Source organism: Garra rufa, chromosome 15 (assembly GCF_049309525.1).
Source record: "Garra rufa chromosome 15, GarRuf1.0, whole genome shotgun sequence".
NCBI classification, from domain to species: domain Eukaryota; kingdom Metazoa; phylum Chordata; class Actinopteri; order Cypriniformes; family Cyprinidae; genus Garra; species Garra rufa.
The window spans coordinates 17,759,550-17,782,350 of NC_133375.1; the positions used below are offsets into that span (position 1 = coordinate 17,759,550).

At 40.4% G+C, this 22,801-nt stretch overlaps 1 protein-coding gene across 1 annotated transcript in view; it reads left to right on the plus strand.

Annotated features, from left to right (window-relative positions):
- Positions 1–1,438: 1,438 nt before the first annotated feature.
- Positions 1,439–22,801, plus strand: part of pbx3b (pre-B-cell leukemia homeobox 3b) — a 51,587-nt gene continuing 30,224 nt past the window's right edge. The window contains exons 1-3 of the mRNA XM_073819816.1: positions 1,439–1,482; positions 2,829–2,913; positions 3,008–3,189. Of these exons, the coding sequence (XP_073675917.1) occupies positions 1,439–1,482; positions 2,829–2,913; positions 3,008–3,189 (311 nt within the window). The remainder of the gene's footprint in view (positions 1,483–2,828; positions 2,914–3,007; positions 3,190–22,801) is intronic.

The following is a 22,801-nucleotide window of genomic DNA, read 5'->3' on the forward strand; positions in this document are numbered from 1 at the left end:
TTAATCTGGAGCAGAAGGCTCTAGTAGAACAATTAGTGCCTCTCTCATTCGCTCTTTCCCACTCTTTCTTTTCCCCCAACTCGCTCTTATTCTCTCTCTTTCTCAGCCTCTCTTTTATTCCGCAAGTGTTTATGTTTAAAGACCTAGGACAGCACTTCTCCGGTCCCCTATTAGTGCCGAAGCATCAGACACTTTAGAGACCCCGTTTCAAGAGTTGGCGAGTAATTGTCAGCCTGGTGTATTATGACTGAGTTTGTCAGACAACTGTGAAGTTTCACAGACCAGCTGCGAGGCATCAGACTCTCTCCGTCTCGCTCTCCCTCTCTCTTCTCGAGCTTCTAGTGTTGAGGACCAGACTGAAGCTAGGCTGATTTAAGGCCTTGTAAAAGTGTCGGCTTTTTAAATACTGTTTGCATGCCGCCTCCCGGCAGACATTTCATATTCAGCAGATTTACATGATGGCCATTATTATGATTTTATGAAGCGTGAGCTTTTAAAACTATTGCCTCAGAAACGCTGGGGCAATTTCTGAGATAGTTCACAAGCTCATGACTTGAAGAGACCGTAAAGATCGAAGTGTGAAGCTCAGAGCCTTTTTCAAATATACCAGAGCTCTGCCGCGAAACCTAGCGAGATGCCTACATAGGCAGCATTTTAAGGCGTCATGGAAGATTGATGTCCAAGATGTTCTACCTGGGTCTTCAGTTTAGAACTAGTTTGAGTTGGAGTATGTAAGTATTTAAAGTTTCCATTAAAAGAGTGTATAGGGGATTCAAGATGAATCTGTGCTTTAGTCTGAGGAAAATCCCCTTTCACAGTAACCTTGTGTGTCAAAGACTGGCATAAATCCACTCCGATTTTTACATATGCCCTGTCGACACCGCCTTACATTAGCTGTTTGTTTAAACTAGCTGATAAGCTCTTCAAAGTTCAGCTGCTTGAATTCTCTCTCTGAGAGGTTTTCTACTCCCTTTTTTCTCCTCAAATGTTAAACTTGCATAATTTACGGCGGCCCGTTCCAGCACTCTTGGCCTGGCTCTACGGGCCTGCCTCAATCCATCTTTACAGTAGTGTAAGCACTGATGGCAGAACATGCTAGGTGTGACAGAACCTCTCCTCTTGTGGGTCGGATTTGACGTTTCTCTCGTGGAGAGTTATGGCTGTTTTGGTAAGACTGGCGGGCCAGGAGGGCTCTTTGCTGCAGGGTGGAGTGATAGATTCAGCTGCCTGAAGCATCCCAGTGTGTTTATCCATGGCTAGTATGGCAGCTTTCAGAAGACATTTACCCCATGATTTGCGATGAGCTTATGTGTGAATAATTAATGGCAATTAATCCTTAATTACAGTAATTAGGCAAGTCACAGGAAATTAAGCTGCAGCTGGAGAGGCCCTGCGCGTCAGGGAGGAGGAGAAGGGAGGACGCGCAGGCGAATGTGGCATGGCGGTGCTGCTGGAGCAGCAGAGGGTGGCTCGGGTGGCACGGTGAGTGCCGGTGTGTGCCCATGCGAGATTGGCAGCCTCGGTGTGGCGTGCAGCGACACAGATGCTCAGCGGGCATAGAGCCGCCTCGCAGAAGAGCTGATAGCGTTACAGAGCAATACTCTTTTAAGTTATCCCTCTTTTACTTTCAGCATTCCCTCGTTTCTTGCAGCTTGCGAATGTAGTCATTGACCCATCGCCTTTCCAAGATCTCAGGTCTGCAGAGATTAAGACAGCCATTTGAGTCATCTTCTTAATTCTCTTTTAATAAAACCCAAATTTATGGCATTTCCGAGCACCTGGGCCATAAAGCACTCGTGCCAGGCTGCCAGGAAGACCTGGTGGGTAGAATTCCAGGCGCGGCACACTAACTCATCCGATATGCCGGCGAGACTCCTGATGAGCCGTCTGCGGCAAAGTACAAGCAAAATACACTAACCATTCAGAGAGCTTAAAATAGGCCAAAGGCAGATTTGTGCTTTCATTGGAGCAAGTGGACATGGGGAGATGTTTGGATTGTGTTCGCTCTTAATTGAGACGGGAACCGAGGAGATGCTGGTCTATTTTTCCCGTTCAGTCCAGAGCTCATTTGCGTCTTTTCATGCCTGCCTGTGTGAATTTCCGCTCCTTTCTTCTACTGTTACTTCCAATTACGCTGTTATGCACATCACTAATTCGTGTGCCAGGGCCTCTGGATCAGCCTTGGGTTTCATCTCTGCCCATTTCCAACACAATATGACCTTCGTCTGTGTTTTTCCTTGGGTTCTTTGACGTGCCCTGCGGTCAATTTACATTTTAAATTTTAAGGTGATCCACAGGGCTCGATACTGGGCCTGTGTTGTATTTTTTTTTTTTTTTTTTTTTACTAATTTACGCTTTACACTTACCTGCAAAGGTCTGAAACAAATTAATAATATTTTGCTAACTTCACCTACTGTACATGGAATTTAATGCCAACTCCTGTTGTTCCATCTTAGGTTTTTGGTATGATGGGAATAATTATAACTGAGAGCCTAGACTCGTTTTTTTTCCGTATTCACTACCAGTTTTTGACAGTCTTCTCTCCTGTGCGTCATTGAAGTGGCAGCGTGGGTTCATTTTTATAACACGGAGGGAGAAAGGGAGTGTTTTACTAATAGGGGGTTTAAGTGGCATGGTGAGGCGCCCAACTGTGATATTACATTAACCCACCCTGCCTCACATAGCCTGCCACCGACGACAAGATTAAGAGAACACACACCACCCCACTCTTAGCTCTCAAATACTCCACTTCAAATAATGAGAATTTATTGTGGAGCTCAAAGATGCTCCTCTCACACCTCCTTTACCTCTTCCCCCTCTTTTATCAGGACGCACAGCGGAAAGCATGCCAGAGTGCCGCCGATGTGGATGTGCACGCTCTCTAATGATGGCACGCCTGCCTTTTTCTTCTCTGTCAATTTACAGCAAAAAAATAGTTCCGTTCCACATAACAGTCACATAGTTAAAGCTCATATGCGTTAACCCTTTTAGCCGTCCATTATAATAGGAGCTGAAGCATTTGCACACCATGGGCGCTCTGACTGTTCAAGCACCATCTACATGTGCTAGGCGTAAATTTTCCTCCATCGCTTCCTCGGATAATCTTACAGAACCCAAGCACCAGCGAGTCCTTAGCTCCAGACAGCGAAAGCAAAGGAGGGAGAGAGACTGGTGGTGTGAAGTGACAAGGTCAGCAGGTTCTCTCGTCGCTGTACAGAATCTTCCGGATAAGTGAAATAAATGAGGCAGTGTTAGCTGCTAACGGAACGCGTGTCACTGCAATGCTAAAGGCTAACTGCCGACTGCCACGCCTTCAAATCTCTGGGTAGGCTAAGCTTCAGCATCAGCGTAGACGTCCTGTTAAAGTGTCTGGGAAAAGTGCAATGGAAGCAGATACTCGTGTAGTCCAGCCCACTGATTCAGTTGATACTTGGAAGACAGAACAGCATAGGTGCAATGCTAACAAGGCAGTTATTAGCTACACATCAGCAAATGCAGAGGTATCAGAAAACCACTCTGACATATTACTTGCACCGTTAATCATTACTAGTCACATTAATACGTGGGGCAGAAGTCTTGTGCATTCCTCTCTGAAAATTATGAATGAAAATACGCTTCCTTGGCAATATTGTTTTAATTTGTAATCAATTTATAGATTTCCATCCTGTATAAAATGCCTTTAACAAAAGCCAGTTTCCTAATGACATCATCCTCTAGGAAGCAACAGTACAGACATCAGTAAGTAGTTTGTGTTTTCTGGCATTAGTCCATTTTGTTTTTCTATAATTACAAAAATCTGCATATTATCAAATTTTCGAAAGATGGTGTATGAATAATCAAGCTATAATCAATAAAAATGAAATGTGACCTTGAACCACAAAACTAGTCATAAGGGTCAATTATTAAGATTCATACATCACCTGAATAAATAAGCTTCTCATTGATGTATGGTTTGTTAGGATATGAAACTATTTGGCCAAGATACAACAACAGTATTTGAAAATCTGGAATCTGAGAGTGCAAAAAAAAAAAAAAAAAAAAATCTAAATATTGAGAAAATCGCAGTTAAATTTCTTAGCAATGCATATTACTAATTAAAAATTAAGTTTTGATATACACTACCAGACAAAGGTTTGGACACACTCTCCCATTCTCTTTGATGGGGAAGTGTGTCCAAACTTTTGACTGGTAGTGTACTTATGGTAGGAAATTTACAAAACATCTTCATGGAATATGATCTTAATATCCTAATGATTTTTGGCATGAGAGAAAAATCGATAATTATGACCCATACAATGTGTTTTTGGCTATTGCTACAAATATACCCGTGCTACTTGGTTTTGTGGTCCAGGGTCACAAATACTAAAGGCCTAAGAGGTACTGCATAAGAGGAATGATATGTACTCACACAAGTTGCTTACATTTCAAAACAATGCCCCTTACCCCTAAAAAAAGCCCTAAAAGATTCATTTCACATTTTCATATGACAGTGTCAGGTCCCAGTAAGACGAAGAAAATCCAATTGAGGGCAAGCGCAGGAGACTGTACTCTGCATTTGCGTTTTCGTAATGTAGTATTTCCATACAAGCAAACTTTATTGGAAGACGCGGCATTATAGCTGGACGGGGACCACAAGATGTAAACGTAATCGAATAAGGACGCAATTTGTGAAAAGTGGCCGATGTCCTGAGTCCCCATCCTCTTTCCCCCATCCAGCCCTTTCACAATTAAACATCCAAAGCACACAGAAGAGGGGATTCATGCGGAAAGTATGTAATACCATTAGCGGACATTTCAAAGTGGACTTATATAGCTCAGTGTGTTTTTCTTTTAATTAGAGTTCAATTGTTTTAATGGCAAAGTTTCATTCAGAGAATTTGTATTCATATGCTTTCACACTGGACACACTCCTGCTTTTTCGCCATATTTTTACTTTCTCTCTCTCTCTCTCTCCTCTTTATATTATTCTTGGTCTCTAATTGTCCATTGCAGTGAGTCAGAGCCGCGCTACAAGAGAACATAAGTGCAGCGTGTTGAGGCTATTTCTCCCTGAGAAAACTCTGCAGGGCTGCACCAGTGACAGCGCTACTGACGGGCTAATGGAGCAGTCTGAGTGTGTGTAGTTGTGAGCGTACGTGTGTGTAAGGCTATCCCTTCGCCCCTGCGCTGACCCCTTTGTGGGCCTGAATTCCTCAAATGTTTGCAGGATCAAGTCACTTAATCTGTGTCTCTGCTGGAACCCCAACGCACAAGGCCTCAGAGGAAAGTAAAGATAAAAGGCGAAAGGTATCGAGATTGAGATGGAGGGAGAGCTTGGAAGAGATATACTGTACATTGAGAGCCGGGTTTCAGTCAGTAGGCAGTATGTATTATTTCACACTAGCTCGTATTGTCCTCCGCCAATTGTTTTTGACAGGTAAAACGGTCAGGGGAATCGGCAAGGGAATTCTATGTATTTCCACAAAATGGCAGGCATCGGCATTTAATCACAGAGTCTACGGTGTGAAACTGTTCTCTATTGAAATGTACGAATTTGCTGCGCCAGGAATGGGGCGCATCCTCTTTACATTGAAGACTATTCCGGAGGGACCGCTCCTTGAGATAGAATTCCGTTTGCGTCTCCAAACAGCATTCCTGTCGCCCGGCAATCACCGGCGCTCCCTTCATCAACTTGCAACAGCTCCCTCTTGATAGGAGCAATTCATAATTTTAGCTCCGTGTCACACGTGCACAACCGCGGCCCACTCATGCCTAATAGCGAGCGAGTCTGAGGCAGGAAGAATGGGGCTAAAACACGTCTGAGCCTTGAGAAATATTTGAGGATCAGTCAAAGATATATTCCAAGAAGTCGAATGCATAATATATACGGGGCCTCGCGAACATAAGCCGCTGTTTTGCTCCGCTCCTGTTTCCCGCTCAATCACGATGATGAAACAACAGAGGATGGGAGGAGGAGGGTGGTTGGTTTGGTCCTCCATGCCGGGCTGCGCGCTCGTCTCCCGAGTTCCTCTTCCTGGGTGAAACGACAGTCGTGTGGTGGGGGAGCGAAGGACTCCTCAGTCAGTGCGTGACACTGCTGTCAGTGCATGCATTAATTATGCAGCCCGGGGCCACGGAACGAGAGCGGGAATGTGTAAGACTAAGACGGAAAGATAGGGAGGGAGAGATGAGAAAAGAAGGAGATGGATAAAGGAGATGTGTGTGTGACAGGACAAACAGTGGAACGAAACAAACTGTGTTTAAGAAATGGCTCCAGAGTCCATTTTAACCTGGAGGACTTCTGTAGCCGTACAGGGGCCATACATTACGAATGAAGTCATTAGAATTGACGTAAACCTGCCGTGACCCTTAAAGTCAACATTAACTTGTATATTTTCTTAATGCACGTTCCTCGTCTTATTGTGGAATGTTCATTGGCAGTTGTTATTCCAAAGGGAAAAAGTTTGTCTTTGTAATGTTTAATCAAAATGCAACTTGCTCTTCCTTGGAAATGGGTTTCCTTTTAGTTTTATATGAATACAACTTAATTTAGTATTTAGCATTTTCCATTTTGTTTGGTTTTCTTTCATTTTCACTCTATCCAGTGTTAATTTTGACAGCACATTTTGATTTAGTCATAGACTTTTGACTAAAATGGCATTTAGTTTTAGTCGACTAAATAACATAAGCTTTTAGTTGACTAAATCTACAGTGCAATGCATTTAAAATTATTTTAAAATTACAAACTTATTGTATAGATTTGATATTAAGGTTTTATCATGACAGACACAGATTTAACTGCTGTGACACGCAACATGCCTTTATTTTAAAATTAAACGAAACCACTTCTCATAAAGAAACAAAACCAACATATTTTCAATTAAATACCAATGATTATATAGGCTAATTATGCATTCTTTATAACAGCTTGTTTACCACATTCTTTATTCTTTCAAGCAGACATATTTATTTATATAAATAAATTTAGAGTAATCTTGATTAGGGCTGCTAAAGTGATTCAGTCAAGAGCAGTGAGTGATTTTCTGTCTTTCTTTTTGTTGCTTGATTAACATGAATGCCACAAACAATAGCAACTATATTAGGCTGCTGTCCCTTTAAAACCTAATGCACGGATGCAATGTACTGATAAGTGTCCGATATTCTCCCTACTGTTTACGTTCACCCAAGACTTCACTGAGTGTGTTTACGTGAATACTCGTCAAAATGGACAATTTGACATTATTTTTCTCCGTTCATGCGATCTGAAAGAGTACTAGTGTGCATGCCATTTTCACTGCGTTTTTCTGGACAAAACAAAAAAAATCTAAATCATTTTCTTTAATATAATTTTCAAATACACCAGATTACAGAAATGAAATGGTTTGTGAATAGCTGAATTCTTTTAGTTTCCTTTATTATTTGAGCTACCAAACAGCTTGTAGACAAACTGTTCAAGCGTCCAATGGAAAAATACCTTTGAAATATTGTCTTGGAGGATAGTACTGTCAAAGAGAAGAATCCAGTCACGAAGTCATCCAAATAAGCATGACTTATTTACATTGGGCCGAGTGACTGTTTGGAGAAATGTTTGTGCGTTGGTGTTCATTCGGGCCGTCTGTGTTGTGGAGACGGGGCCAGCTGTGTTTAAGATGTGACTCTGCTTTTTAAGATGGACCAAACTGAAGTGGACATGTAATGACAGCGAATCACCACGGCAGGCAGCTCTCCATGAGAGATGCTAATTTTAAACCCTGTCCTAGATTTAGTACAGCCTAGCACAGCAGTTTCCTTCCTGTGTGCACACACATACTTACGGCTCACTGTGCTGTCTCCTTTCCTGTCACTCATCCCGCATCATCCACCATAATTCAGAGGTGATGCCTCATGACTTCTCACTGCCATCAGCCTTCTGCTCTGTAAGTGTTCCAAGGTTTGAATCCATGGCTGTCAGGATCTCTTCTATATTCAGGGATATATATTCCGCGTATCCGGGCAATATTGCAGAGGAGCTTTTGGAGCAGTCCTAATTGAGTCAAATGCAAAAAAGTCTACATTTTTATTCAGTTTATGAGGAGTTGTTTCCATGAATGCATGAATTCACTAGCATTATTCGCCGCGAGAACTTCTGCGTCTTTATAAAGACTTAACCCTGCCGGATCCGGCACGCACGCTTTGTAGCGCACACAATTTTGATCTCAGGAAAACTGCTGTTCCGTAACTGTCACCTGTCACTTCCATTTTTCCACAACACAAAAGAACATATCTTGTATTACATGGTATTCCACAGGGGTGTTTCTCTTTCCTTCCCCTGATCTCTGCAGTTATTGAAAAATAAATGCTGTTAACTACTGTTTGAGTGGGCTTTGATTCAAATGGCATGAAAAGGAGCTGGTTGCTTTACTCTCAGGGAGCACAATTGAAACCATTAACGAATTATTCCCTCTCTCTCCGAATGTATTCATTTCTTTATTCTACGTGATCATACATAACCATATTCCTTTTGACGGCAAAGTGTAAAAGCGATATTAGCAGCCCAACACAGCATGGAGCTACATCGCCCTGAACGGTGGAAAGAAGTAGGTGGCACGAAGGAAAATCTATGGATTCGTTCCCCGAGGAATGACATGCGCGTATACTGTAGCTTTAACTTCAGCCTCTGTTATACCTTAAACAAATTCACGCCCGCCCACGGACCTCTTAAATATTTAATTTGACAACTTTTTAATCCGTCACTACGCCGTGATGAAGTAATTGTCACATGTCGGGAAAGAGGGAGAGGAGGAAAAAAAAAGATTAAATTATACTTTGAAATGTGAATTGAAGTGATTTAAAAGGTGCCTGGCTCTTATTTGTTTTAGGACCTCGAGTAATAAGCCAAGGCTAAGAAAGATGACTTTTCTCAGGTACTTGCGTGTTTATCTGAGGGCTTTGGCATTACAAAGCCGGACTCCCTGGTGATTTGCCCGGGCTAGCGTTCCCTGCGATCCAGGGGCTTCAAACCATAACCTGTACTAATGGAGTTCATGGGTCTGCTCACTCACACATACACACGGTTCCACACTCAGCAGTGCCGTATATGACCGATGACATTTCGTGAGTGCTTTTAAAACCTATGCCTAAGCTATTGACCTTGGTTTTGCTTGGATAATATGGAGCGGGAGGCAAAGGATTTGCCGGTTGATGTGAAAACCTTTCTGCGTATGAGACAAACTCCTGAGCTCACGTCGGTGACTAACTGTCTTTTCTTAGCATGCCTGATCTTTTCTGATCACAGATTAGCTATCACGAGAAAGACATAATGCTCTTCTATCTCATCTGCAGAGAATGGGAACAGGATGGATTATACTCTACCCGAAATCCTGAGGGGCTGAGTAGAATCCAACATCCCCTGTGTTTATTGGACCGTCATAATTTAATCATTTTAAATATTACAAATTAAAATTTAAACATTATAGGAAAATTATGGCATCATTCGCTCACCCTCATGTTGTTCCAAACCTGTATGACATTCTTTCTTCTGGGGAACATAAAATATTTATATATAGTATAGTATTTTGAGAAATGTCTTTGTCTTCAGTCATACAGTGGAAGTAGGGGTGTGCAATATGACCAAAATCTTATATCTAATACTAATAGAGATGCTCCGATCAGCATTTTTGGGGCCGATCACCGATTACCGATCACCAAGATCATGATCTGCCGATCGCCGATCACTGCCGATCACAGAATGGCAGGGGAATGGGAATCTTTTATCTATAATCTAGCAGAGTTTGCACCATTTGTAGAAATGAAACTAACTCTAAATTAACTATATTGAAAAAAACTGTAGAAATAGGCAACAGTCAAGATCTTGAAGAACCACCAAGTTAGGGTTGTAGACAATAGTATCGTGTATCCACAATAGTTAGAGATATCACCAGTTGCTGATGCCCTTGACGATAGCAAGACGATTAATATTATTATCCGTCAAGAAGGCGCCTAACTTTAGCGATGCAGTGCAGAGAGTAGGTTTTAGGATGCTTCAGAAACTTGCCTTGGTATAAACACATGCATAGAGTGGCCACGTCGCCTTAACGCGCCGCATGGGGAAGAGATTTATTCATCATACAGTGTAGATAGATAAACTGATTATAACGGGAGTGTTTTTTTTAAGTGCACCTGCACTAGACTAGGCTACACTAGTTAGTGATGAAGTTCTTTGATAATGTAAATGTTCTTTGCTTGTTATTTGTAGTGGCTTTTTAAGATGATGTAAGGATTATATTATCCTGTATTGCACAGTCATTAGGATAAAGGTAGTAAAATGTGGTTTAGGCTGAATTAAATACGATATATCAGAATCCGTCTGTATATAGGAAACATAAACATTCACCTCAGTAACATCTATATGCGTTCATTAGAATTACAATGCGATAAAATGGCGCTAAACATACGCACGTGAATTACACGGGCACCGTTTCTCCTCATTCTATATGAACTGAACTACAACATGAACTGATGACAACAATCAGACATACAGCGGTAACATTATTGCAATATGACGGGTATAGAAAGATACATTCATTTACACATTTACCACTCACTGAAGATTGCAGAGAATGAAACCGAAAGTAAACTTGAACATCTCCGGCAAAACAGTCAGCGCTCTGCACACGCACAACTTAGTCACATGCCCAATAACAAGACTACCCTTACAAAACGAATAAGGAATTTAGTACTCATGTTGCCACTGGTAAGCTCCGCTCAGCTGTTGTTTACCTGTGCATGTTGTTGCATGCACGTGTGAAAAAGTTGCGCGAGTAATTTACGTCAAGTGATCGGATTTTTTGATCGGCGCTTTTGGGGTTCGCCGATCAAGCTATTTTAAGCCAATATCGGCCGATCATGATCGGTGACCGATCAATCGGAGCATCACTAAATACTAGCCTTTAAAATTCAATAAGAATAAGAAACTAATTACAAGCAATAGGACAAAAATAATACAGTAGATCAAATAAATAAGAAATGTTACATTTCTTCTTAATAAAGTTAAAAAAATGATTTAGTCAAGAGCAGTGAGAGATTTTCTCTCTTTTGTTGTTTGACTACATGAATGAGAGACAGCAGGAATAGCAGACTGCTGTCACTTTAAGAACTGCCTGGATCCATTATACTGTTACACATGTTTTCTTTCTCAGCTGTTTGCTTTCACTTAAGACCTAAATTACTGTGTGTACAAGGATACTTGCAAGGACAGGCATTTTGACACATACAAGTGTATTTAATTATTCAATGCCTATAAAACAAAAATAATTTGAGAAAAAACTATAGCGAAATGAGTTCTCTTTCACTGCTGATTGCGCTTTAACAAATGAAAATGACTTGTTTTAAACCGAAATGCTTAAAAACGCATGTAAACAATACGTTTTCGTGACCACGCAGCACAGCAATGTCACATGAGTCTGCGATAGAGATGATAGTTAAAAATCTCTACTGGTTGACAAATTTCTACCAGTTAGTTGTGTTGGTATATTGCCCACCTCTAAATGGAAGTTCAATGGTCACCAAAAATGTTTAGTTAGCAACATTCTCCAAAATATCTTCTTTTTATGTTCCTGAGAAGAAAGAAACGGTGAGCAAATGACAGAATTTTCATTTTCAAATGAACTATCCCTTTAAATGCAACTATTTAATTTGCACTTGTTTTCTGGTTTTAGCTTTTTTTTTTCTGTAGATTTACCCTCTGATTTCTTCTCACCCTCTCACCCTGGCATGGGAGGTGTGTGTGCCTGGTTGTGCCCGGCTGGTGCCCAGCTTTGCAGGGCATGGCGCCGAGAGCAGCGGGCAGACCCTTCAGGCTCTCTCTACCTTTCATCCACTGCTGAAGGTGAAAGTGCCCCCTCAGGGTTACTGAGCTCTGCCCCTCCCAATGGCTGCTGTGCAGGGAGTCAGATAGAGGAGAAATGATTAAAAAAATTAGAACTGCTGAATTTGCCCTTGTCTACTGTATAATGTTTAATAATGAAGGCATTTTTTTCCTGTCAGAAATTAACTTTTATATTAAGGAGCAATGTTTGTCCCCTGGAGTTGCTCTTCTGGGCTTTTTATCTTTATGAAGGCTTGTTTTTTTGCAAACTATATTAAAACGGGCAACAAATACTTCTGAATCAATTATTGAAAATGTTCTCTCAGTTGATAATTATAGATGTTATTAGTAAAAATTAAATTAACATTAAATTTTAAAGTAGTTGTAAATAATAGGGAACATCAGGCCTTTTTTCATCTATCTAGCTAGCTAGCAATCCTTATCCTATTAATAGATTGTGTTCACATGTTCATTGAAAACTGTTCAGGAAGGCAGTACACACACACACACACACACACACACACACACACACACACAACCTACTATTACCCTGCACAGAGGCAGCTGAGATTTATGAAGTCCACATGTTTAATACATTTCATTTGGTCCATGGGATTTGTACTTGCTTAGGGTTTTTTTTGCGCGTCCACTAGTGAAATATTCAGTCCATACACAGCCAGTATTAATAAGGGACTCCAGGAGAGATGGGAGCACGGTGTGCATAAACATTTAGCCCTTATAGACTTCCTTGAGAATATAAGGACTCCATAGTACATGTTGAGTGCTATGAAGCCCCAATACATAATGTCCCAGAGTGCAACAGCCTGTTGAGAAATGGAGAGCAGTGTTACATATTCCTGCAGGCCTTCTAGTATTTTAGACAGTCAGATATGGAGAGCGAGCAAGAGGCCCAGTGTGAAATACCGCCCAGGCAAATTTAAAGCCCCTGACGTCTTCCATTTTCAGGAGGAATCCATTCATTTGTAAACACACCCTATGAAGATGGCAGCTGGAGGAGTGTGTGAGGTAAAAGAGGGGAAAACTACGAAAAAAAGAAAAATAAACAGATTACTCCACTGCCTGGTGTGGTCACTAAAATATTTGCTTTGCTTAAGTGCTGTTGGTTTTTCAAAGGAAATAAAAGAGACCCTCATCTCTGAGGTACCTGCTAAGCAGGTGAGAGTTGTTTTTAGCAGAGTGTTTGCTTATCTAATGGGCTTTCCATTTTGATGGCTGAAAGTGTCATCACTTCTCCATTTAGCCGGCAAACAGGAAGCAAGGGTTAAGAGAGAGAGATAGAGAAACAAAAAGATTGGACTCTTTCTCTCTTGACTACATGAGTAATGAAGGCTAAAGAGAGTTCACAACCTGACTAAACAGCTAGCTGTGCTAGCTGCTGCCCGTAGCGTGATACTTGCTAGCTCTTGTGTTTGTTTCGCCCTTGTGGCCGCAAATGCACTTGTGAAGGCGGATGCTTTTGTTTACATGGGTAATGCGGGTGTATTTAATGTTGACAGATATGGCTTTCGGGTGAATGCTAGCCGGGCTGGATTGAGGGGCCCATAATGTGGCTGTCATCTGCGCGAACAGAGGTTGAAGAGAAGCAGCCCACCTCCGTTTTCCCCCTCGGATGGAGCACGCACTCCTCTCACTCAGCGCCACTTGTATTTATGGACTGGTTTTACTGGCCTCAGACATGGCGCTTTTACACCGATCTGCTCAGACTCAGGGTTGTTCGGACATTTACGTTATTTCTGCTCTGAGTTACGTTCTCATGTAAAAAATGAGAGATATTCTCGGAAGCCAGGGGGAATGTAGAAATAAACTTGCACAGACACTGACACAGTTCTAACATTGTTAACCTGTGGTGAAAACATGCAAAATATACCACAGACATGAAAATGTGTGAGATGAAGTTTAGAAAAGTAAAATTTAAAATATTAAATCAAGTCACATTATGAGATACACTCTCAGTTACATTACCAGTCAAAGGTTTGGACACACTTAACCCATTAACATAAACTTTTGACTTGTAGTGTATGTAAAATAATGCAATCATGACAAATAAATCCTCAATTGTGAGATACAATCAAACCAATATGTATTATTATATTATCACATTATCACAGTTTATTTGCTGTAGTTTAGAAAATGGTAGTAAAATATGACAAGAACTCAAGAGTTAAACTGTGTCAGAACAAATTCATCTTGATAATGTCAGATAACTTTGATAAAAAGGTATGGAACAAAACATGGTCAGGTCAAAGTGTCAAATCAAATTTTTGGTCCCAAATCAATTTTATTTGTAGTCCAATGTATGAAGAATTTTTGGGGATAATATGTCATGGTTTACTTTATTTTGCTATCCTTACTTACATAAATGAACTATAGTGTCCTGCATCCACTAGTAAAAGATAATAATCAAAAATTGTATCTGGTGTCTGAATAAATTTGGTTTGACTGTAGTTATACTGAGGTATAATGTCACAATATCATGTTATTTTATTTTATGTTACATAGACTTTCAAAGTCTTTGTTTACACAAAGTGCTTTCAACATTAATGTCTTATGATTTTATAATACTAACAGTAACTGTTCAAATTTTATGGTATTTTTGTGGTTACCAGTTTACATTTTTGCAAGAACCTCATCTTTACTTTCTATTACAGCAGTTAAAATGAATCACAAATACACACCTTATTTCATGCAAACTTTTGGGCCTGAGTGTTTGTAAACCAAAATCCATTACCAAGACATTTCTATCTTATTAATAAAACCCCCTGCAATATGCATTTATATTCAAATCTGCAAACTGCTGCGAAGCTCCAAAAAAAAAGCAGGCAGAAGTCATCTGTGAAAGTCTCTCTCGCGCTAAGCCCTCGAGTTTATATGCACAAACACACAGAGCGCACGAGAAACGAAAGAGAACAACGAGAGCGAGCGAGACGGCGACAACCCCTCCTCGCCCTCCTCTACCAAATCCTAAACACTGTTTACTCATATTTTAAAATCAGCCTTTCCACTGCCCCACTGCGAGGATATCGAACTCATTCAAACACGTCATCTTTACCAAAGCTTATTAAAAAGACGGACACAGCAGCGGAGGATCCTCATTTTTCAGTCTGTGCTGTAATTGCCCAACACAGACTGGTGAACAACAATCGCAGAGAGAGGGAGCGAGAGCGGGTGAGCGGAGGCAAGGAGATAAAGGGCTTTAGAGGGCTGGAAAAAAGGAGGGAGAATGTCTCGGAATCTCTCAATGGACCATGTTCCAATAAATCCCCTCGCATTTCAAAGGGGTGTGGGATTTCACAAACACATTTTGAAAGACGATCCTGTGAATCGAGCGAGCACTTTACGGTATAAGTGCCAGCTTCTTTAAGCTGAGAGAGCGAAAGAGGACGGGGGGCAGGGAAAATGCGAGCGAGCGAGCGAGCTATGGGCTTTTTGCGCATGTAATGCCTTGTGTTTGACCTGAAACTGCACTGGCTGGCTGATCTTTTGTGGAAATGATATACATGTGGAACAGAAACATAAGGCAATCCAATCTGAAAAGGTCAGTCGCCACTGCAGTCGGCTAGAAAATGGAGATGAAGTGCATGTTTCCCCTCATCTGTTTCGTAAAATTGAAAAAAAAAGGATAATAATAACAGCCTCAGCCCACAAAATGCTCTCAAAGCTTCATCCTCAGCCTGAAACCATTGAACTGAGGTGGCTAAAAGCGTCAAGTTCTTAGAAGAAAGGAGGCACTGAGATTGAATTGTTTGCTGGCAAGCTAGGCTAATGGTGCTGTTGTTGTGGAGTGCTCGCATGCTCTCATTAACCCTCTAGCTCGTTAGCGCCGGCGGTTGCGCGTGCTTGACGAGCCCCGGCATCTCAACCTGACGCATGTCGTGTCAACGAGTGCTGTTCCTCGCCCCGAGACAAAGGCACGTTGGCAAGACACTGGTCCACCCCGACCACAACCGACAAAACGTTATCCCCACTAATGTCTTCCCCTCCAATTAAATCTGTAACTGTTAATTACTGTAATTAGCTAAGCAAGACCTTTCTCTCTCTCTTTATCTCCCTCTCCACCTCTCTTTCTCGTCAGCGTTTAACGATAAGCTGAGCTCTCGCTTTTGGAGCGCGGTTTGGAATGGAAAGGTGTGATGTTGTGAATATTTGTGATTAAAATATTAACATATTATCTAAAAGCTAAAGGCCAGAGGCCACAGTTCAGACCCTAAACCCCTATTAAGAGATGTGTGAACAAATACATTTTATAAAAATAATTCTACATTCACAGAGTTCATCCATATGTGCCAAATTAAGGAAAACAGTGCCGTAACTAATTTATTTTGAGAAATATTTATAATTTTTCATAGCTGTGTATTTATATCAGAAATAAACAAATTAAATAAGAAGTGGTTTATTTTTGTTTAGGTAATGTAGGTCTGTTTAACAGTAGCATTTAAGTAAGAAATTAATTCAGAAAGCGAAAAACCAAGCATAAAAATAAAGCACCACATAGTCTCATCAAAAGTAGCAAGTGATTTTCTCATTTACTTTTGTTGTTTGATAAACATTGATGACAGAGACAGGCATATTTCAGGTATATTAGGCTGCTGTCACTTTAAGACTTAATACACCGTGCCAGTATATTAACACCTCACTTTTCTTTAAACCGTTTACATTCACTTAAGACATAACCAAATGTGTTTACACAAATATTTGCCAAGATGGCCATTTTGACAATATTTTGTATGTATTTGACTGTTCAAGAGCAAAAAGCCATGAAGTTCAATGAAGATATTTGCTACTGTAAATATATCAAAACTTAGTTTTTAGTTATTAATATGCATTGCCAAGAACTTAATTTGGACAACTTTAAAGGTCATTTTCTCAATATTTAGATTTTTTGCACCTTTTTGCAAATATTGTCCTATTGTAACAAACCATACATCAATGGATAGCGTATTTATTCAGCTCAATTAAAAATTTACCCTTATGACTGCACTGTAAAAAAAAACCACTTTGTTGAGTCAACTTAAAATAATTTGTTACTAAAATAATTATTTTAAGTTGACTCAACAAATAGTTTTTTACAGTGTGGTTTTGTGGTCCAGGGTCACTTATAGCTAAATATCTATCAATGGACTCGTTATATTGTTTGTATCCCCCAGTCCTATGCTAAATACCTCTCTTTTTGTAAGAAAATGATGACAGAACTTATTTTGGGTGAACTGAAACGTCTGGTAAATAAAGGTTTACACACTTTTACTTGTTTCTTAAACTGAGTTTTTACACCTTTTTTCCCAGTAATGGCCTGGTGTAGGTGAGCGATCCGCTAGAGGCATTAGCAAGAGATTTTACAGGAATTTTAGGGAACTTTAGACGGTCTTCCTTGTTCCTTCACACCTGATTTGTGTGCTTGTGCTCTATGTAATGGATTTTTTGCTGAAATAATTGCGTGCGAGTTCTGTGGTGAATGTGCATCCTCTGTGATTGGAGCTCCGCAGGTTTCCTGCCTCAGGATGCAGAAAACAAGGCAATGCTAATCTGTAATTTGGAGTGTAGTTCTTTCTCGGAAAGAAAGAAGAGACCCTTCAGAGGGAGCTCTTTCTCTCCTTCTCTGTCTCTCTCGCTCTCTCTCTCTCCCCGCTCCAGGCGGCAGAGTCTTTGCTGTGGATTCACTGCAGCCAAATTTAAATGATGGACTGTCAAGTCTGGCACAGAGGACACCATTGCAAAAAGTCATTTCTTTGGCACTGGATCACGGCCCAGCTGTATGTTTCTAACACTGCTTTTGTTGTTTATCAACACGCCCTTGCACATACACGCACATTTAAAAAAAAGACACGCACATGTGGGCATCTGACATGCAGGAACACTCCGGCGCGCTCACATATCGCAGTGAAAGAAATGAAGGAACCAGGCAGAGAGGATTCTGGGATTAGTGTGCCTGCATATTACAGCAATATTCACATCTGCCCAAAGCTTTTTATTCTTGCCTTGCATGCAGTCGTGCTCATGCGTGTGTGTATAATGACACTAATACACCAGAACCTGCCATTTGTGTGTCCTGTTTTTCTATGTGTCTGTGTGTGTGTGTGACCTGGTTTTACATACTTCTCCGTTGCCTAATTAGGCAGTGCTGGAGAAGGACGAGGCGGCTTGCATAGATTAGTTGCCTGTGGGTATTTCATAAGTGCCTTTCAATGACACATTTGCATTATTTGCTGGGGGTGTACATTAAGAGGCACACTACCTTGGCCACAAATGAAGGCCAGGAGCTTAATAAGACAAGAACAAATAACCTAAGCAGATATTAACATGAAATATGACAACCCAAAGCAGGCTAGAAATTGAGAGAGTCGAATTGGAAATGTACAATATTGAAAATAACAGTGCTCAAAGCACATATACATATTTCATGGACTTCTGAAAATATGAAGATCTTTTGTATTTGAATCAATGAAAAGACCATTGGTTGTGGGAAGTTGGGAAACTTTGATTCATGCTAATAAAATGGCTCATTTAGACCAGCTCAAATACTAATATATTTTTATTGTGTAGTATTTTTTTTATTCAAATGTATAGAATTCTTTTTTTAATGCATTAAAATGCAATAAGTTAAGTTTAAAACGATAATCAATTTGAACGTTGTTTACTTTGTTTTCAATTATGTTATAGATTCCATTTGGTTACATTCTACAACATTTTGGGAATCATTTATATTAAAAGATCAAATCACTAATTTTAGTAGAAATTCATATCTTATCAATACTTCTTTTTAACTAATTTGCTTTCCATTATGTTTTGTAGATTAGATTATAGAGTGTTATGAAAATCAGTTTAACTAAATCTTACAAAGAACCAGCTGAAATTACAGTTAATTTGTAAACTAGATATTTCCGAAAAACTTGTATTTATCACTATGTTACAGAGTGCTTTGTGAACCATTTAGACTGTCATAACTTATCACTACTTCTATTTAACAATTTTTCTGTTTGGTTAATTAGATTACCATTAGGTTAGAAAATATTGCAAATCATTTCAACTGAATCATTAAAAAGAATTGGTTGAAAAATATTTTATGAATTGGACATCACTAGTCAATAAAGATCAATGTATCACTATGTTTTTGATTAGGTTATATAGACTCCCATTAGGTTACATGGGTTATGTGAATCGATTTGACTGAATCATTACAAAGAACCAGTTAAAAATAATGATTGTATATAACTAATCATTAGAGATTTCATATTTTATGCTTTTTTATATATAAATTAGGGCCGGCTCTTCATTACATGGCAAACTAGGATTGTGCCCATCACTATGTGTACTGAAAAATGCTAGCTTCAGCATCTTGACTAGTGACTAATTATACATACAGGCTAAACAAATGATTGAATAAAGCTCAGCCTGGCCAGAGCCAGTGACCCCGTGAGATCCAGCACAGGAGCCCATGCTGAATAGGTCCCGTCAGGTCACTGTGTGTGAGAGAGAGAGCGTCGATCTGTGTCACTGTGGCCTTGCGCTCTGGTTTGGCCGGCCTCCACATAGACACACAAGCAGGCCTGCTCGCTGACCACTGTGGTTCTTGGCCCCAGGCCGACTCCATGTCCAGGAGGGTACACACACATACGCACACACACACAAAGAGGCAGTGACAGAGGCCCTCTTGTTTAGACGCTCTCACTCTTTCTCTCCGTCTCTGCCGCGCTTTCTCCATCCTCTCCCTCTGGACTCTCACGCTGCGTGTCACTACAGACAAATGTCAGCTCCTCAACGGGACAGTGATTAATTTTGGTGTGCTTGGCAAAATGTCTACAAGATGTTTGTTTGGGTTATCTTTTCCCACCCCTGTCTTCTCTCCCCTCCTCCTCTCCCTCACCCTGTCACAAACCTCTCTCCTGGGGAGAGGAAACACATCATCATCTAGGGACATCCAGGCTACCTGAACTGACAGGAAATCCTCTACTCTTGACTGCTGCCACTTTTAGTCACGTCTCTCACTCTCTCTCTTTCTCTCCTTCTCTATTGCCTTTTAAAATTCAGATGTTTAAACTTGAATGCCCTATCCCAGCTCTGATATGTATGTGTGTGTGTGTGTGTGTGTGTGTGTGTGTGTGTGTGTGTGTGTGTGTGTTGTCACACATCTCTGTCGACAGTCCTGATTAGCTTATCATTTGTTGCAGAGGGAAGAGATACCGTGTATCATCAACATCATCTTCCTCCCAGTCAAAGTTGTACTGCTCCATCATTTCTCTTTCCTTCTGCATTCACTGCCATGTTGTTGTCCAATCCTAAACACTGATAATTTACCAACCCGCTAGTGCATTTTAACATTTCACCAAACTTTGCTAACTAAACCATACAATGTTTGTCAAACACACTATTGCGCTAATAATATTGTATTGTAAATGTGTTGTGAACTGTGTCAGCACCTATGTTATAAGTAGCTATAGCAGCAGTAACCAGATACGTTTAAATTATTTTAAATTCTTAAAACAATTTTAAGAAATGAATGTTGCATTGAAACTTAAGTAGTGACAGATCTTTTCTTCCGTGCTGTTGAGTGTAACGAATTATCAAAAAAGACATCACCATAGATAAGTCTGTCTGTCGTTTCTGCTAAGGAAAGGAGGTGAAGTGAGGCCAAGTATGGTGACCCATACTAGGAATTTGTGCTCTGCATTTAACCCATCCAAGTGCACACACACAGTAGTGAACACACACACACACACACACACACACACACACACACACCATGAACAGTGGGCAGCCATTGCTGCGGCGCCCGGGGAGCAGTTGGGGGTACGGTGCCTTGCTAATGGGACTCACCTCAGTCGTGGAGAGAGTGCTGGTTATTCACCTTCCCCACCGACAATCCCTGCTGGACCTGAGACTCGAACCCGCAACCTTTGGGTTACAAGTCTGACTCTCTAACCATTAGGCCATGGCTGCCGTGGTTAAAAAAGCATGATCAATACCATACATTTACAAAACAGACATTTTATTTCATGCCAACTTTACCTTGAAATTACACTGATTTGTGTGTCCATAGAGAAAACCAATAGGATTTTTAAGTCTGAAATTCAACTGTTGCACTTTATAAGCATAATGCATTCCAGACTTTATCCCAATAGTCTTGCTATGTGAAACTAACGTCACTCTAACTCTGTCTTGTAACTTTACATTTAGAAAATGCCCAGCATGTTAAGTCTGTCAAAGTCGACAGGCTGGGTAGGCAGTGCGCAGTTGTCTCGTGGTACAGCGGTCCCCGACTGTGGGGAAATAGAGAGCCTCTAGCGTGTGACTGGGGCTCTGATTTGAGCTGGCTGAGTCGATTTGGTGGGAGGGCGCAGTGCGCTGGCCTCCCCAGTGCAGTCTCAGGTATGGTAATTAGTCTGTCATTAACATTGGGAATAGCTAATGTGTATTAATGTGTTAATGGCATGTTAATTACCCTACATGTGAGAGCGAGAGAGAGCCCGGAGGCGCTTTCCCTCAGCGTTGTCTTTGCCATGTGGATGTAGGCCAAGACTCATGTATGGACACACACATACAGAAAAGACACTTGAAGACATATTAATGTGCTTGAATTTTTGGGCTGTTTTACTTGGCTGAACAAACATTATTTTTTTTTTTGTTTTTTAGAAGTGATCTGATCTGCTGTGATCTTAAGGTTTCTCCAATGGATATGTGTTATTTAAGATGAATATGTGTGTTAATGGGTACGTAGAACTCCATTGAGTTCTATTGGTTTTATACTGAGGTAATGATGTTTTCCATTAACCATCACACAGCCCTTTTAGATTTTGGTTAACACATAATTTAGAGTGTTTATTAAGCCATTTTCCTTGTGGGGACATTTAGTCTGCAAAACCTGCCCTGCATACACACTTTTCATGGTCATGAACGACCGAGCACTGAGCCGCTCTGAGAGAGATGACCTTTCTAGATATTGACAGGAAATAAATTCCCTTTCGATTAGTTAGCTTTGGGAGACCTGCACCGGTCGATGCAATTAGACGTGCCGAGGTGTCGATAGGCAGTGGTCTGCTGCAGAGCAGCTCATTGAACAGAAAGAGAAGGGATGAGGGGTTATGGGGTCAGTCGGAGGTGTATTGAACTGAACTCACGGACCGTGGATGCGTGAAAGAGAGCGCTCGAGAAGAAATCACTGTAAGACGGCACTTGCATGCGGGGGATAACTGAATCACAACAAATTTCTTTCTTTCCTGTCTCCTCATGTTGCTTCACAAAACCAGATGCTCTTCCTGATATGAACAAACGCGGAGAAGTATTTCTGCTGTCAGCACATCACAGTCGGATTTCAAGCCTTCCGTTAAATGGATGAACTGAAAACAAACAATTTAGTTGTCTAGATCAGTGTTTCCCAACCTTTTTTCACACCTTACATATTTTTTTATCTATATATACTAAAAATATAATCTTTTAAACACCACTGTTCAAAAGTTTGGGAGAGTAAGGGTTTTCTTTCTCCCCGACCTAATGTTTAAACAATAAATAAATAATAATATTACAGATCTCAAACTTTTGAATGGTACTGTATAACAATTTTCATTCAAACAGGCTTGGGTTTTAGATTATATCTATAATGTTAGGTTAGGATGAGTGTAGTATGTTCGTTACTACTTTATTCAGTGGTAAATTGTAATAATATTACACAATATTACTTTTACTTACTTTTACCTTATACTTTTTTCCACAATATGGCTTTTTTATTTGTATTTGTATTTTTTTATTTTTTCAAAAATAAATGAGCACAAGAGACCTCAACAGCATTAAAACATCTTATTGAGGCCAAAGTTTTAAACAGTATATTGTATATTGTTATTATCAATAGGATTATTATTAATCAACAAAACAGTATACAATACAATATACAAAAGTTTTGACAAACTAGAAATAGAATCTTTTTAATTTACTGCGTTTAGTTTGATTGACAAAATGTACGCATTTAGA